This window comes from Alligator sinensis, unplaced genomic scaffold (genome assembly GCF_000455745.1).
Source record: "Alligator sinensis unplaced genomic scaffold, ASM45574v1 scaffold900_1, whole genome shotgun sequence".
Taxonomy (NCBI): Eukaryota; Metazoa; Chordata; order Crocodylia; family Alligatoridae; genus Alligator; species Alligator sinensis.
The window spans coordinates 65,627-81,721 of NW_005842882.1; the positions used below are offsets into that span (position 1 = coordinate 65,627).

The 16,095-nt window shown below is 53.2% G+C and overlaps 1 protein-coding gene across 2 annotated transcripts in view; it reads left to right on the forward strand.

The window, feature by feature from the left end:
- The first annotated feature begins 4,152 nt into the window (after positions 1–4,152).
- The window catches only part of LOC102370020 (zinc finger protein RFP-like), a 16,689-nt gene continuing 4,746 nt past the window's right edge, over positions 4,153–16,095 (forward strand). Inside the window, exons 1-7 of one of the 2 annotated variants that reach the window (XM_006035867.2) lie at positions 4,153–4,572; positions 7,295–7,390; positions 8,265–8,495; positions 10,162–10,184; positions 10,654–10,769; positions 11,239–11,298; positions 13,307–13,658. In XM_006035867.2, the coding sequence (XP_006035929.2) occupies positions 4,153–4,572; positions 7,295–7,390; positions 8,265–8,495; positions 10,162–10,184; positions 10,654–10,769; positions 11,239–11,298; positions 13,307–13,527 (1,167 nt within the window). In that variant the 3' untranslated portion in view covers positions 13,528–13,658. Of the gene's footprint in view, positions 4,573–7,294; positions 7,391–8,264; positions 8,496–10,161; positions 10,185–10,653; positions 10,770–11,238; positions 11,299–13,306; positions 13,659–16,095 lie in introns of those variants that run through there. The other variant, XM_025192050.1, reaches the window with a different exon arrangement.

A 16,095-nucleotide genomic window follows, 5' to 3' on the forward strand; every position in this document is an offset into this window, starting at 1 on the left:
GGGTAATTGAAGTCACCCATGACAACCATGGTCCTGGAGCAAGCTGCCTCAGCCAGTTCCTGGGCAAACTCCTGGTCAAGCTCAGGACTTTGGGTGGGAGGTCTGTAATAGACTCCCACCATTGTGTCCCCTGTGCCATTTTCCCCACGGATTTTAACCCAGAGGGTCTCCAGTCATCCACCCTGGTCGCCAATATCGGCTTGCAGGGATGTGGAATTTTGGTTTCTTGGAATCCAAAAAATCCTTGGAATTTTCCCAGACCCTTGTGCAAGCACAGCCTGAGTATAAACGTGCGCACCCCTCCCCAATTTTGCCAGCCCCCTTTCACAAATGAATCCCCCTTGCCTCGAGTGGATGCTGCTCTTAGTCAGCCCAGCCTCAGCCCACCAGTGTGCAGGCTGCTCCTTTGCATGCATGCAGACACTAGTGTGTGCAGAAACAGGCTTGGCCGTGTGGTGCCACACTGTGACATTCAGGCACCTGGTTCTGCTCCTGCAAGACCTAGAAATATTCCTGGCAGCTTCTAACAGAGCATCCTGAGAGCACATTGGAGGATTCGCATGATAGCGAGAGGACTTTGTCCCTGACCTGATAAACAACACTTTCTAACTCTCTCTTTTCCAGTAAGGCACAGGCTCACTTCATTCATTACCTGGTAAAAGTGTGTGGAAAGAACATACAGCAGAGCCCTGATGCAGCCTCTGGAAGAAAAGGAGTTGGAATCTGATGAAACCTCAAGAGTCCCTGGTGGCAACTGGTCACTCGAGTGCCAGATCCAAAAGGCGGCATGTTCTGGGGCAAGGGTGGCCAACCTGCAGCAGAGGTGCCACAAGTGGACAACTTGTGTGTATTTGGACATGGCAGATGGGGAGGGGACAGGAAGCATGCTGACAAATAAGGCGGGGAACAGAAAGCAGAGCAGCAAGCCAGGGAGGGAGCACAAAGGAGGAAAAAGAAAGCGTAGCAGCAAATCAGGGTGGGAGCACAGGGCAGGGAACAGAAAGCAGAGCAGCAGCTTGGGCAGAGGAAGAGGGTCAGAGAGGCAGTTGGGGACAGCATGCCTGCAAAAGGTTGGTCCCCGCTGCTGTAAGGGACACGCTCTGACCTGGGCACGTGGCAGAGGAGATCTGTCAGCGAAAGGAGGGAAGAGAGAGAAGCCGGGGAGTGCGTTCCCTTGGGGAGTGCTCTGCCAAGGCTGCTAGGCAGTTCTGCCTCTGCTTAAGAAAGCACCCCACAGAGCATGCAGCTCCCTGAATGCAGCTATCTCCGGGTGTCTGATCACTCTGGGCTCATGTAGCTGGCTGCTGTGGATTGTATCCTTGTGTGTGGCAGCCATGAACTCTGCCTCCTGCGCTCTCTTTTGGAGCTGGGAAGCGGTGCTGCTCAGTTGCCTGCTGAAACCCCTGAGGACTGCTTGACAACCATTCATATGAGGATGGAAGTGCAAATACGGGAGCACCTGGAACTGGGCCAGGGCCCTTTAGGACTCTCCTTTCTCAGCTGGAGGGAGCACCATTGGGTGGGGGAAAAGCCTGCCGCATTAGTTGCTTTGGGTGGATCTCTCCTCCAGAGAGAGCTGATGGTCACTGGACTTCAGGGTAGGAGAGACTGGGGCTCGGTGCGCAACAATAGCTACAGCTTCAGAACGAGATCAGCATTTGGCGCTGAATCCCTCTGGCCTTCAGGGCTGTGCTGGATGTGGGGACCTTCATGGCAGCCTCCAGGTCTCTGTTGCAGCCATGGTAGGGATCTATCTCTCCCTGGGACATCCAGAGTGTTGTGCTCCCTGGTCCGGTGCATTTTCACTCAGCCACACAGTGTGAATAGCACCTTCCTATGAACGGGAACATCCCCAACGTGCTGTGCATGCAGAATCAGCATCAGCTCGTTGGCCCTGCAACACTGGGGAGCTGAGGGAACATGCCCTTGCTTTTCTTTTGCTGCACCAGGAAGTACAAACTGACCTAACCCCCAGGAGCTGCTGGAGAAGGAGGCAACCTCATTTCTTGACACCATATATATTCAGGATATATAGTGGCCTACTTGTATTCTGCAGTGGCTGAGAGCCGGGAAGGTGTCTGGCCTCTCTCCTCTTGCTGCTTGGTTGCAGAGCCCCCAGATCCTTGTATCAGTCACCATTGCCCAGCAGTTCCCACTGCCAGAGAACTGGCAGCTGGCAAATGGTGTAGACTCTTGACCACCATGTAACTCCTAGTACTGAACACAAGCAGGTCTGTCCCAGTCTTTTCTCAAGGTCATACAGGGTACTGGGCAAGATAGACCTATTGCCTGATCCAGGCAAGTCTTATGTTCTTATCCAGTGTTTCCTTCTGTTGTCTCTGTCTATGCTGTTTCCACACCTCACGCTGCTTCATATCTGCCCTTAGCTGGGAGTGCGCGGCTGGACAGTAGAAAGAGTCCTAAGGTTGCTGCAGGCCTGTCTCTAGTCCTAGGTATGAACCATGTATTCTTTTCACGATATCCTGTCTTAAATTGGTGGGGATTACTCCTCTGTGGGTGTGTCTACATGTGAAATGAATGTGAAAGAAGGAACTCTGGTGCATATCACACCAGAATTTATTGTTCCTGGGTGCCACGTCCTCACATGCTCCTGGGACTGCAGTGTGTTGAGCAAGATCAGGGCATCCCCAGGTAGCAGTGGGTCCCAGGGGTTAGCCTGCCAGTCCTGGGGCTGCCCCAACCCAGCTGAATGTGCTGTGCAGGACCTGGTTGGGGCGCAAGGGTATTCCAGTATTTTGGGGTAGCCGGCAGGCAGCCGTGCACTGAAGCACCCTCACACTCTAGCCAGCCCTGCCAGTGTCTACATGTGCGGTGCTGTGTACTGAATGCTTCCACTGCAGGATAGTACCTGTATTTACAAGTACTAACTTGCAGTTAAATGAATTAGTTTCTCGAGCCTAATAGGGCTGCACACGTAGATGGTGAAACTTTACTGTGGAGAAAATTAGGTAGCTCTGCAGTAAACTGCTCATGTAGACGCACCCTGTCACCTTTAAACAAACACTCATCTTGCACACAGCTCTCCCTTAACTTGCCAGTAGGGACTGACTTCCTGGGGCACTTGTTGCTTGTGATCTGGTCAACCCTGATGCCTCACCTCTGTGACACCTCTGGGGACTGTTCTTGTTCTGCACCAGCTATTGTTTTAATTCTTTCCTTAGATAACCCAGTTGCTCTTGCTATTTGGAGGCATTTCTCTGGAGTCAGCTCAACTTGTCTCAGCAACTCTCCCTTGCCTTAAAATCAGCTGTCCCATAAATAATTCTGTCTCTAATAATGGAGCTTGTCACACTTCCCAAACGACATGTGCATGTCAATATTCAGCTCTATAACATTATGATCTATTCCCTGTTCTGGATACTGATTGCATATTGAAAAAACAGTATTTGTCCATTTTCTCATTTTTTTTCTGGGCTCACAGTATTCATCAAAAGTCTTCATCAGCAGCTCTGCTCTTTTGGGTCCTTCATGGAAAAATGTTGAATGCACCTCTCTGCCCTTTAAACCAGTGATGTAATGAAAAAGTTTTAGCTTAATTTTCTTATCCTTGTCTGCCATGATGAACTGTGAATACAAAGTCAGCCCTTGCTTCTATGCCAGTGCCAGGTTCTTTGACTGGAAAGCCAAATGTGTAGGAGGTTTGAGTCCTTCCATGCAGCCTGCTCTCTTTGCTGTGTATGTGATGCTAGAAAAAATTTAAGTCACACTCTGCTATTCTGTTTAGCTGCTGCCACCATCTCATACATGGAGCCCTGTGCCATAGTAAAGGGACTCCATTTGAACTGGATCTTGATCTTTATTAAGTGCACTACTACATTCAGTACTGCTCCCTGCTGCCTAAGCACTTGGCAGCTCAGAATCATTTGTCTTGCAACTCTAGTTCCTAATGATGGGTTCCCTGAGATTTCTGACAGCCTGTGGTTTGGATGAGCTCTTGTCTGTGAACTATGAACTGCTACCTGAGTACAAAGGGTGAACAGCTTTCTCCAGAAGCTCAAAGGGCTGGAATTTTCCCCAGGGACTCCTGCCACCTAAGAAGATAAGAGTCATTTCCAAGAAGGGATACACCCAGCCGTGCAAGCTCTCAACTCAGGAAAGTGAAACTAGCACCAGTACTCTCCCCTCGGAGCCATGGCTGCTGACAACCCTGTAGGAAATCTCCAAGATGAAGTGACCTGCTCCGTCTGCCTGGACTTCTTCAGGGATCCAGTGATGATCGTGGGCTGTGGGCACAACTTCTGCCGAGCCTGCATCACCCAGTGCTGGGAGGGGACCAAGATGGATGTCACCTGCCCCCAGTGCAGACAGACCTTTCCCCAGAGGAACCTGAACCCAAACAGGCAGCTGGCAAATGTTGTAGAAATAGCCAAGAGGCTGCGTGTGCAGAAAGCCGAGGGAGCCGAAGGGCAGCGAGTGTGTGGGGAGCACCAGGAGGCTCTGAAACTGTTCTGCCAAGATGATGAAACCCCCATCTGTGTGGTGTGCGACCGATCCCGGGTACATCGAACTCACAACGTGGTTCCCGTTGAGGAGGCTGCTGAGGAGTACAAGGTAGGAACCACTGCTTGGCTAATGCGCATCAGTTTTAGATTTAATTGCAGGTTCATTTGTTCCCACACTTCCTTTCACCTGTCATCTTTCACCCTCAGGTGCTGGTGTGATCAGCTATGGGGAACTTCCCTTGTAGGGAGCAGGCTACAAAATTAAATTAGGCGTGTAACGATCTCTAGGGGTTCCTCCGACAAAAACAGCTCTTAAATGAGAAAGACACAAAACCTCTTCTTAACAGTCCTGGAACATTGGTTCAAACAGGACCCTTCCCCTTTCCTGGTCCCCAGCGTTCACTTAAAGCTTAACCTTACATACCAGCAAGGATCCTTGCTTTCCCAGATAAAAAAAAAAAAAATCACAAATTCTCTGATATAAAAACCCTAAAGACATGGAAAAATGAAAATGTGTTTTCTGGATTATGGAGCAGCAGAGGCCTGGATGAACGTTCACTAGTGACTGGGTGGGGTGGGTAGGGGAGACCCTTGCCCCACCGATTTGTGTGCAGGGTCAGGACAGTGGTGGGCACAGGCTGCCTGCTGTGGGCTCGGGCTCCCCGCCTTGCTGCCCTCTCCAAAGGCCTCGGCAGCCCAGCGGGCGCGACCTGGTACTGCAAGGAACAGTGGGGCCGCACAGGGAAGCTTCTTGCTGTTGTGAGACCTGTACTGCCCTGGCAAGGCACCCCCTGCCTGAAATGCGGGGGTGGTGGCACAGAGTTGTGCCCCGACAATCCTGGGGGAGGACAGCAGGGCAAGGAGCCCAAGCCTGCAGTGGGCAATCTGTGCCTACCCAGTCCCCACCCTGCACACAGATCTGAGGGGCATGGGTCCCTCCTACCCGCTGGGAGTGTGTGCAGCACCAGGAAGCCAGCCACATCCCACCTCTCGGATGAGATGCCTGTAGCCCCATCCTGCTCCCTGCGGGGGCCCATTGGCCACATGTAGCCCTGGGCCCAAGCCCCACATACTGCCTGGCTTGGGAGCAGCCCCAGCCCTACCCAACTCCCTCACTCCCTTCTAATGTGGCCCTCAATCCCCACCAATTTACCTGCAGGAGTTGTCTCTCCTTCATATTCTGTGCCTTCTGCAGTCCTTTCATAGCATCTCTTGAAGTGCGCCTGAGTTCACAAAGGCTTGTGCTCCATAAACATATGTTATTTACTTAGTCTGTGAAGGTGCATATCTACCCTACCTCCTGGTAGAGTTTAGAGCATCATTGGAGTGAACCCTACCATTCCTCACACCTCAGCTATGCTAATGGAGTTGCTCTCTGATTACACCCCTTCTGTCCAGGCAGTACAGTTACCAGAGGCTTTATGGCTGAACCCCTTAGGCCGTGTCAGCTCTACAGTCTCAGACACAAACCTTCAATAATCTCACTCTCAGACTTTTGGTTTCCCTCTTTGAGAATTCAGTCAAGGACCAGGCCCAAAAAAGATGCCTGTGGCCTGAAGTTCCATCCTCAACTTCAGGATTTGATTGCACTTTGGAAGTATCTACAGTGTCATGGACATACTTGGGTCTGCAAGGAGCTGTCTTGGCATTTGGGTAACCAAAAAAAATCTTCATTAGCATTCCTCAAACTAAACCACTGAAATCATCATCAGACCCATCCACCATCAGAGGGTAGTGGTGGATGGGTCTTTTTCAACCTAGGGGGAAGTGGGCAGTGGAGTCCCCCAGGGCTTGGTCCTTGGGCCCGTGCTGTTCAATTTCTTTAGTGACTTGGACGACAGAGTAAAAAAGCAGCCTATATAAATTTGCTGATAATACCAAGATTTGGTGTGAGGTGAGTACACTAGTAGGGAAGGACAGATTACAGCAGAACCTGGACAGGTTACAGGGGTGGGCTAACGAAAATAGGATGGGTTTCAATACGGACAAGTGCAGGGTGCTGCACTTGGGCAGTGGGAACCAGCAGCACACTTATAAGCTGGGAAACTCCTTTCTTGAGAGCACAGTGGCAGAAAGAGATCTTGGAGTCATTATTAACCCCAAGATGAACATGGGCCGACAATGCGAGGTCACGTTCAGTAGGGCTAACCGTACCTTGTCGTGCATCCACAGGTGCATCTCAAGCAGGGCAAAGGAGATGATCCTCCCTGTCTATGAGGCACTGGTCAGGCTGCAGCTGGAGTACTGTGTTCAGTTCTGGGCGCTGCATTTGAGGAAGGATGTGGACAGCATTGAAAGGGTCCAGAGGAGGACCAGATCTGGGGACAGCCGGGCAGACCCTATGAAGAGAGGCTACGGGACCTGAACCTGTTCAGCCTTCACAAAAGAAGGCTGAGAGGGGACCTGGTGGCCATCTATAAACTCACCAGGGGGGACCAGCAGGGTTTGGGAGAGACCCAGTTCCCCCAAACGCCCCCCGGGGTAACAAGGAATAACGACCACAAATTGTTAGAGAGTAGGTTCAGGCTAGATATCAGGAGGCACTTCTTCACAGTCAGGGCGGCTGGAACCAGCTTCCAAGGGAAGTGGTGCTGGCTCCTACCCCGGGGGCTTGTGGTGCTGGCTCCTACCCTGGGGTCTTTAAGAGGAGGCTTGTTGTCTACCTGGCTGGGGTCATTTGAGCCTGGTTCTCTCCTGCCCAGGGCAGAGGGTCGGACTTGATGATCTACAAGGTCCCTTCTGGCCCTACTTCTATGAATCTATGAATCACAGGCACCTTCCTTCTCCCTCTCATCCAGATATAATGACTGAAATCTTTTCTACTGCTTTAGGAAAAACTTTCGGCCTGTTTGAAGACTCTGAGGGAAAGGAGAGAAAACCTCCTGAGATTGAAACAGGCTGGAGAAAGGAAAACCCAGGAGTATCTGGTAGGTGCCTTGGGATCACAAGGGGGAGGGATTTCCGGGGCTGAGGGGCAGTTACCCAGTACCACCTCCAACACAATTCACCAGAGAAGCTTTGTGTGTGTGGTCCTTGCAGGAAGCTACTCTTGGCTGACATCAGGGATCACAGTGGGACACAAGGGAAGAAGGGGGAGCCTGAAGTATACCAGGCCCTGACTTGGGCCTTAGAGGTCAATATCAGAATTGTGTTTTGCATCCAGAAAGGTAGTGGAAGCCAGAGCAGACTCTGGAGCAACATGCTCCTGACAGCGTACCTCTGTCACAACACACACCATCACGTTCTGCACCAGGTGTAGCTTCTTGATGGTGCTCAACCCATGGTGCAGGCCCATAGAAAGCACATTTCTGCAGTCTGTGCTTGAGATTACAAGGACATGATGATGGTTGCCTGATCCAGACCAGATAGTGTTGGTGAAAGGTGCCCCTAGTCACTCCCATCGATGAGCAGTTTCTTTATTCCCCACAAGCCAGGAGGCTGCCAAACATCATCACCTCTGTCTCGTCTGGATTCAACTTCAGTTGCTTCTCCTGTGTCCAGTCCCCAGCTGTTGCCAGCTTCTGGGTAAGGACCAAGACTGAAGCACCTAGTTCAGATGAAAAGAGGGACAGAGTTGGGTATGATCAGTATAGTAATGGTGCCTCACTCTAAATCTCTGACTGATCTCCCCCATGATGCCCACCTCCCTTATATCCATATTAGGGTCAAATGCAATGGCTAGAAGAAATTACTGTGTATCAGCCAGGGGGAAGGATTTCCAGGTGTCTTGGTTTTTGCCAAGAATCTGCCCCCTGCACACACAGGCCTGTGCTGGTGTCACTTACTATAGTTGTTTTACAGAAACGGGCAGGAGCCGAGAGGCAGAAGATTGTGTCTGAGTTTCAACAGTCCCACCGGTTCCTACAGGAACAAGAGCAACTCCTGCTGGCCCAGCTGGGAAAGCTGGAGAAGAAGGTTGAGAATATGCAGAAAGAAAAAGTCATTAAACTCTCTGAGGAGATTTCCCATCTCAACAAGCTGATCAGCAAAATGGAGGCGAAGTGCCAGCAGCCAGCAAGCGAGTTCCTGCAGGTGAGACTGTGCTGGAGACAGCCCAGAGCCTTGTACCGGGAAGGGAGGGCTGCTGGCTCCTGGAGTCCAGCGGTTAGAGACCACAGGGTGACCCAGTACATCAGAGGTGGACTGTTATTTTGGCCCATGGGCCACCCGGGGAGTTTTGATGAGCTGTTGTGGCCCAGGTCAGAACTGCTCCTCCCCCCACCAAAACTCCCTCTGCAGGATGGGGCCGCGGGCGGGCTGTGTTCAGGAGTGCGACGGGCAGTTGAGGCTGGGATCAGGGTCAGGGTCGCGGGGTGGTGATGGCATGGTGCTGTAGCCTTGGGCAGACCCACGATTCACTGCCTGCACATACCTGTGGCGGGTGCAAGTTCTGCAGGCAGGGTCATGCAGGGAGTGGATCATGGGTCTTCCCTGAGCCCCAGACCAGCACTGTCATCGCCTCAAGATCTTGGCCCCCTCCCTGGATGCAGATCTTTACCTGCCCAGCCATGGGTGCTGGGGGGGGTCTCAATGGAGACCCCAGGATCATGAGCAGGGACAGCTTGGGGCCAGTGCTAGGGCGGAGCACCGGTTCTGTGGGCAGGGACATGCAGGCCTGGGCCCCAGGGCAGAGCCACGATCTACTCGCTGCACAACCCTGCCTGGTGGGTGGGAGTGCAGGGTGTGTGTTGTGAAGGGGTGTGTGTGGTGGGGAGGGCTGTGTGCATGTGTGGGCAGGGGTAGGTGGCCTGTCTGGGAGCTGGGTCCTGGGAGCTGGCGGGGGATGAGGGGAAGGAGAGGCGAGGGAGGCAGGAGGAAGGTGGTGTGTACAGCAAAGCCCTCCCTGAGCCAACCCGTGCCACACTTCTGCCTGCACCCACCAGCCTGGCTGCAGACAGTGTGCACAGCTTACTCTTGGGGCTGTTCCTGGTACAGCTGCAGCTGCCTGGATGCTGCTCAGCTTCCCTCTCCTGCAGTGGCTCCTGCTCCTGTCCTTGCTGTGCCCATCTGCATGGGGAGGAAGCTGCAGCTGGTCAGCTCCTGCCCCAGCACACGGGGTTCTGGCTCCAGCTCCTGACTGCCTTGCACCCACTCTCCCCACCTGCTGTGATGAGCAGACACCCGAGGGATGGCAGAGTGGCTGGAAGGAGCTGGAGCTGGAGCCAGAGCCCTGCGTGCTGGAGCAGGAGCCATCTGGATGAAACTACCTCCCCACTCTGAAGGGTGCAGCAGGGGTAGGAGCAGGAGGAGGAACCTCCACTGAAAGCAAGGAGACCCCATAAGCACCAGGGCAGCTGCAACCACACCAGGAGCAGCCCTGCTGGAAGCTGTTCTCGCTGGCTGGGGCTGTTTGGCACAATCAGGAGCACAGCACTGGCTGCCCTGGGCAAGGCTTGGCCCCATGTGGAGTGCTGTGGGAGAAGCCGCAGGCCGGATCCTGTCATTTGGTGGGTGGGAACTGGTCCATGGGCCGTATTTTGCCCACCCCTTTGGTACATGCATCACAGACATGAGAATTGTTCTTGATTTCTGAAGAATTAGACGCACACATGCCAGAGGTAGAAAAGCCTCAGCAACTCAGCCAGTCATTAACTCTGGAGGTTACATAGAGCTTCTTTATGTTCTTGTTTCCAAATGCACCCCTGAGATCCCCAGGGTGTGACATGGGCGACTCATATTGCCTTTCTTTGCCTCCTAGGATATCAGAAAGACCCTGAGCAGGTACGTGGCTTTACTCAACTGCTCACATGGGCTTATGATGGGAAGTGGCTGCAGACCAGAGTAGACTTGTGCCTCCCAGGAGCTCAGTAGTCTGGTTGGGGCAGCAGGACATAAAGATCTGCAGTGACCTTAATCCTGAGGGGATCATTTCTCGAGAGCTGAGGGGTTGTTTGTGCTGTTGGACAGGCCATTTTTAAGCAAAAGCCTCTTCAAGGGAAGAGACTTTCCCTGAAGTTTGGCTGGCTCTGGGCCCTCGGCGTAGAATACAGCCCATTCTTTGCTAGGTCATTGGTCACGATTCTACCCAGGTCGGCAGTGACAAAGGGCAGTGGGGAAACCTCTGAATGGGGCAGTGTGAGGGACGGTCGCACTGCCACTGCCTGTGCTGCACCTCCATGGAGCAGGGCTGAGCAGGGAATGGCACGGAGTTCTGTCAGTTCATTCACTCACCTGAGATGGGTTTCCCCAGGTGTGAAGAAGGGGAGATCCCACGGCTGGTGCCAATTTCTCCTGAGCTGGAAAGGAGACTCCGGGATTTCTGCCAGACAACCTGTGCACTGACAGAGACTGTGAGGAAGTTCAAAGGTATGGAGAAGGGATGTGGGAGGGGATGCAGAGAGGGGTGTCTGTGGCTATGGGAGGAGATGGGCTCTGGTCTATTGGCTGAAAACCAAGTTATTTATAAATGGCACAGAGCCCACAAACTGAGTGGAGGTAGGAGAGCCCAGGTATTAACATGGTATGTTCATGCACCCCATGACGTCAGAAAGGCCCCTATATAGCCAGATAATTGTCAGTCTTTCCCCAAGACAGAGCCAGGCAGGGCATGTGCTCTGGGCTGCGTCACTCGCAGCTGTACGAGCAGTCGGTGGGAGCTGCAGGAGCCCAGCTCCTCTGAGTGCCAGGGCTTGGTTGCTCGGTGGTTGGCATCCAAAATAGAGACTCCTAATCCACAGCTTTTTCTGAAATATGTACCAGAGGTGGGAGCTGGGCTGCAATGTCCTTACCAACCCGACAGCAGGAAGTGTCATGTCTGTGGCCTTTCCCCCTCCAGACACTCTGCCGTCTGCCTTGGAGAAGAGAAGCAGGGGTCCATCAAAGCTGTACAACAAGGGTAAGCTTTTGTGGGGATTGTTTCACAGCAAATTCCCAGAATCCCACACAAGCCACGAACAGTTTCTCTTCTCTCGGACTGACTTGTACCTTCTTGATTCAGTGATGGGAGGTGGCATTTGTCCCTCCAGGCTGCTGTATCTCTCAATGTCCCTGGCAGACTTCCCTGCTTTTTCTCTCGCCGCCTCCCTCTTCCAGTTGCTCCCTGGTTTTGTGGGGGAAGCGACTAAAGAGGCTGATGCTTTGTGCCACCTCCTCACCCCCTGCATTGTTCAAGCAGCTCCCCTCCACAGCTGCCTCTTCACCTCCATTCCCAGCCTGGGAGTGCAGGGCAGGTCAGAGGAGGGAGCGTGAGGCTGTCGCCTGCCTCCTCTTGCCCCCCCTCACTCACAGCTCTGGGCCCCTTCCTGCCCGTGTCCCTGCTCCTGGGAATGGGGCAGCCCCCAGGGGGGCCAAGGAGCAGGAGCGGCTGCCAGTGCCCGGCTGTGGAGGCGCGGGGGCGGCTGTCCCAGGGCAGAGGCAGCTCCTGGGGCCAGGACGATCCCAGGCAGGACAGGGAGGTGGGGAGGGGGAGGAACGGCCCCGCCTGCCCCGGGGCTGAGCTCTGCCCTGACGCTGCGATTCTCTCTGCCAGTGACGGTGACTCTGGATTCAGACACGGCTCATCCCTGTCTCACTGTGTCTGCGGATGGGAGAAGTGTAAGATGGGCAGGAACATGGCAGGATCTGCCCAACAATCCTGAGAGATTTGACTCTGAGCTCTGTGTGCTGGGCTGTGAGGGATTCACCTCCGGGAGACACTGCTGGGAGGTGGTTGTGGCAGAGGGAGTCTGGGCCATGGGGGTGGCCAAAGAGTCCATGAGGAGGAAGGGAGAAATCAGTTTTATCCCCGAAGAGGGGATCTGGGCTGTGCTGTGCTGTGGGGGTCAGTTCCAGGCTCTCACGGCCCCTGCTCCCACCCGCCTGTCTCTGCGCTGGGTGCCCAGGGGGGTGCGGGTCTATCTGGACTGTGCAGGGGGGCAGGTGTCGTTTCTTGATGCTGACACAGGGGCCCCGATCTTCACCTTCCTGCCGGCCTCGTTCACTGGGGACACAATCCGGCCCTGGCTCTGCCTCCATTTCAGTGTTTTCAATCCATTCTGTTTTGGTTCAGTCCAGCTCAGACTCTGCCCCTGAGCCAGGCATGAGATGTTGCCCAGCAAATGATCACGTGGGTGTCTCTGGCCTTTTTCTAATTGCTCTCTCTGACCATGGAGGACTCCCTTCTACTCAGCCCTTCCTCCCTCTCTCGGACCCAGGTGATCTCTCTGCTCTTAGAAGAAGCCCAGGCTGTGTCTGTACAGACCACCCCTGCCACTGCTGCAGGGTCCCAAGGTGTAACAGGACTTGGGCCCCAGGGACAGCTGTGACACGTCCTGGTGGCCACAGGGCTCCTGTTGTGCTCCAGCTCTAGGGTGCCCTCCCTTTTTTTTCATCAGCACACCCTTGTTAGAAGAGCTGAGGTAGGAAAAGGGAAGTTGCCCCCAAGGATCCTAGTGCGAACCCTGGTCTGGCTACCTGTTCACGGATACTTCTCATACCCCACTGATCTTACCCCATGCTTTACGTTAAGTGGGCCCTCCTGACCTGTACACACCACCCAGAACACCAAATGCCTCATGGGCTGTTCACAGCCTCCAACCTCACAGGTGTTACCACATATCCATTAGAGGAGAGTCACCCCCAGTCTCTGTTCCAGTCATTTAGGCCTCTTAAGCCTTTATCAATCTCTGCTAATTTTTAGGCTCAGGCCTCTTATACGTTATCATACTCTACAACTTTTTGGGCTCAGGCTTCTTCGCCTTTCTCAATCTCCACCCCTCTTGGGCCCTGGTCTTGCCACTCTTAGGTGCTGGGCCCCGGCCCTATCTCTTGGCTCTCTCTCCCTCTCTTGCCCTCTCTCCAGCTGAGCCTCTGGCCCTGGTTCTTGTCCTCTCAGGCTATGGCTGCTTTTGTCTTGTCCCTGGCAGGTTCAAGCCTCGTCCCCTCCGGCACCCGGGAACCTCCAGTCCCTTTTCGGTCCGCTGGTAATAGCCACCACAAAAGAAGCACCCCCTGCCCAGAGCAGCCCAGGGCTGGGGGCTCCCTGCAAAGTGCCTCTGGGCATCCTCTGGCCAGAGAGGGCCCAGCTGGGGATGACTTCCTTGGTGGAAGGAGAACACTCATATCTTTGGATGAAGCAGGAGACTGAGCCGGAGAAAGGCTGTGGGATCTTCCTAGAGGTTAGTGGGCTGCTTGTTGCCTCTGAAAGCTGGTCCAAGTTAGAAGGCAGCAGTGCGGTGTTTCGGTTTCGTTTCTGTTTGCCTGTCTGCAAGTGGAATCATTGTCCTGTGTTTTGTCTTATGCAATAAACCAATTCCCACCTTACTGTTTGTGTTGTGATAAAAGTGATTTAGTGGCAGCTGGCAGCAGCAGGTTTCACTGCTCATACAAAGAAGGCACACCTATTTTTGCAAGCCTATAGAAGCCAAATGCTTGTTGGTTCTCCACTAAGCTGGCAGGCCTGGCCAGGGTGCTGGTCAGATTGAGTCTTGCTAAGCAGAGAGGAATCTCCCATGAGCAAAACCCAGTCTCAATCTCAAGATACAGGAGGACACTGGGTAGAGAGGTCTTTGTCCTGTAGATGACCACCAAGCCAGTATGGGGGTTAGTCACGGACCCCTGTGCTAGACTTGCCCAGAGCCAAAAACCTGAGGTCCAGACCTGAGGGGACTTTGAATCTGCAGTGTGAAGCCCTCTTCCCTGGTCTCAGCTGGCCACCTGCTAGAGGCTATTAAGGTTTTAGGCCTTAGAATATTTACTATTAATTATTCTCTGATGTGAATGATCCTGTTATTGCTTAAGGTAAAAGAGCATTTTATTGTTCTTAGGCATTGGCTTCACATGCCTCATGTGTACTGCTTTGCTGTTTCTGTAGCCGTATTTTTCTCTGCCATTAGCTGTATTTCAAAGTTTAAAAACTCTTTCCTTGAGCCCTTGATTTTTGTGGTCCTGAGTCCTGGAACCTTCTTTGGCTCCCAGAAGCATGTAGGAGTCAACACTCTACTGCAGGGCTTGGCAGCCTGTGACTGGTGAGAGGGCTCGATGCAGCTCATGAAGAGGTCCAGTCCTGCCTGCCGAGGTCTGATGCAGCCTGGGGGATTGGTGGTGTAGAGCTGCATTGGGATGCATGCCCCCTCTGCAGCATCAACCTCTGCTGCATGTGCCCTTCTCCTGGCAGTGGGGTTGAGGATTAGCAGCAAGGCTGAGCACAGGCAGCTCGCCACTCCAGTGGTGAGGGGCTGGTGCCTGCCCCTGGGGCCAGGCTGTAAAGGGCAGCTTGCACCAACAAAAGGTTTCCCCCCTGCCCTACAGAGACACCAGCTCATCAGCACTACAGCACAGGAGAGCCTGGGTGTGGCAGGGCAGTGTTGGTGTTTGCCACTTTAAGGGTTGAGTCAAACAGCCAGCAGGTGCTTGATTGTGGCAGCTATTTAAAACACTGGCTGCCTATATTTTCTCTCTCCTTCATATTATCTGGGTCATACAGGGAGTGGATCGTGGTTCTTCCCTGGGCCCCAGCCCAGCACTGTCATCATGCCAAGATCTTGCCCTCCCTCCCCAGATGCTGCTCTCCGCCTGCATGGACTGGGGGTGCCGACAGAGAGGATGGGATGAGGGACGGGGTCACAGGGTGGTGACAGTGTGGTGCTGGAGCCTGTTGGCACTGGATTCACAACCCAGCCCTGATACCTTTGCTCTGGGCGAGCACAGCCCTCAGATCGACCACAACCCCCGCCAGTTGATAATAGGCCAATTTACTGATACACAGTGATAGGAAATAAAAGCAACGCAGGCAAAGCAAATACAACAGACATTACCCAAATGTCCCAGTCCCATAATCATAGTGGTCCTTTTGGCAAGTATGTATTATGGGACTGGGAAATCTGAGGTTCTTTGCTTGATTGTCTGACGTCAGCAACCTTGGAGGTCGGGGGCTGATGCCAACTGTTCCCCCCGCTGTTTTGAAAACTCTGACTTTTGTATTCTTTTTTCTCTTGGTGAGTTCTGATGACTCTTGATCCATGGCTGTCACTGGTTGATCTCTCTGTGCCCGTCACACAGTCCACGTCCTGTGTCGTCAGCCAAAACTCCATTTTCCTAAATCTATCACATGCCCACATTGTAATTTGAGGCTTTACTGGTGTTGTCCTAATTTGGTCTGTTCCCTGAAGACTGGAAAGCTTAACGCTTTTTGCAAGCAGGCACTATGGCCCTGGAACCAGGCCTATCTCTATTATAAAAATAAAGTTTGGATGTTTTCAGTTTACCCAGGATGTGTGGCCTTGCTGTTTTCCTGCCTGGGTAAGACACCCTGTCTGCTTCTGAAGGGTGAGAAACCTGTGTATGAGACCCAGTCTTTTAAAAGTCAATTAACCCTTGCTGCTATAGCCATTATTCTAATGCAGCGGTTCCCAGTCTGTGGTACGGGTACCACCAGTGGTATGCAGGCAACCTGTTAGTGCAGGGGTGTCCAACCTTTTTGAATGTGGGGCCGGATCACGAACTTTTTAGCATCCAATGGGCCGGTGAGCCATATTCAAAGACGTCACGGGAAGTGATGTCATGTGACCTTTGGCACCAGTGAAGTTGCAGGGGTTGACATGGTGCTGGTTGACAAGGCATGCATGCCTGGGTTGACAAGGTGCTGCAGGAGCCACTTGGCTACAACTGGGTTGACCTAGTGCTGGAGAAGCCGCAGAGCCAGGCCGGGGATAAC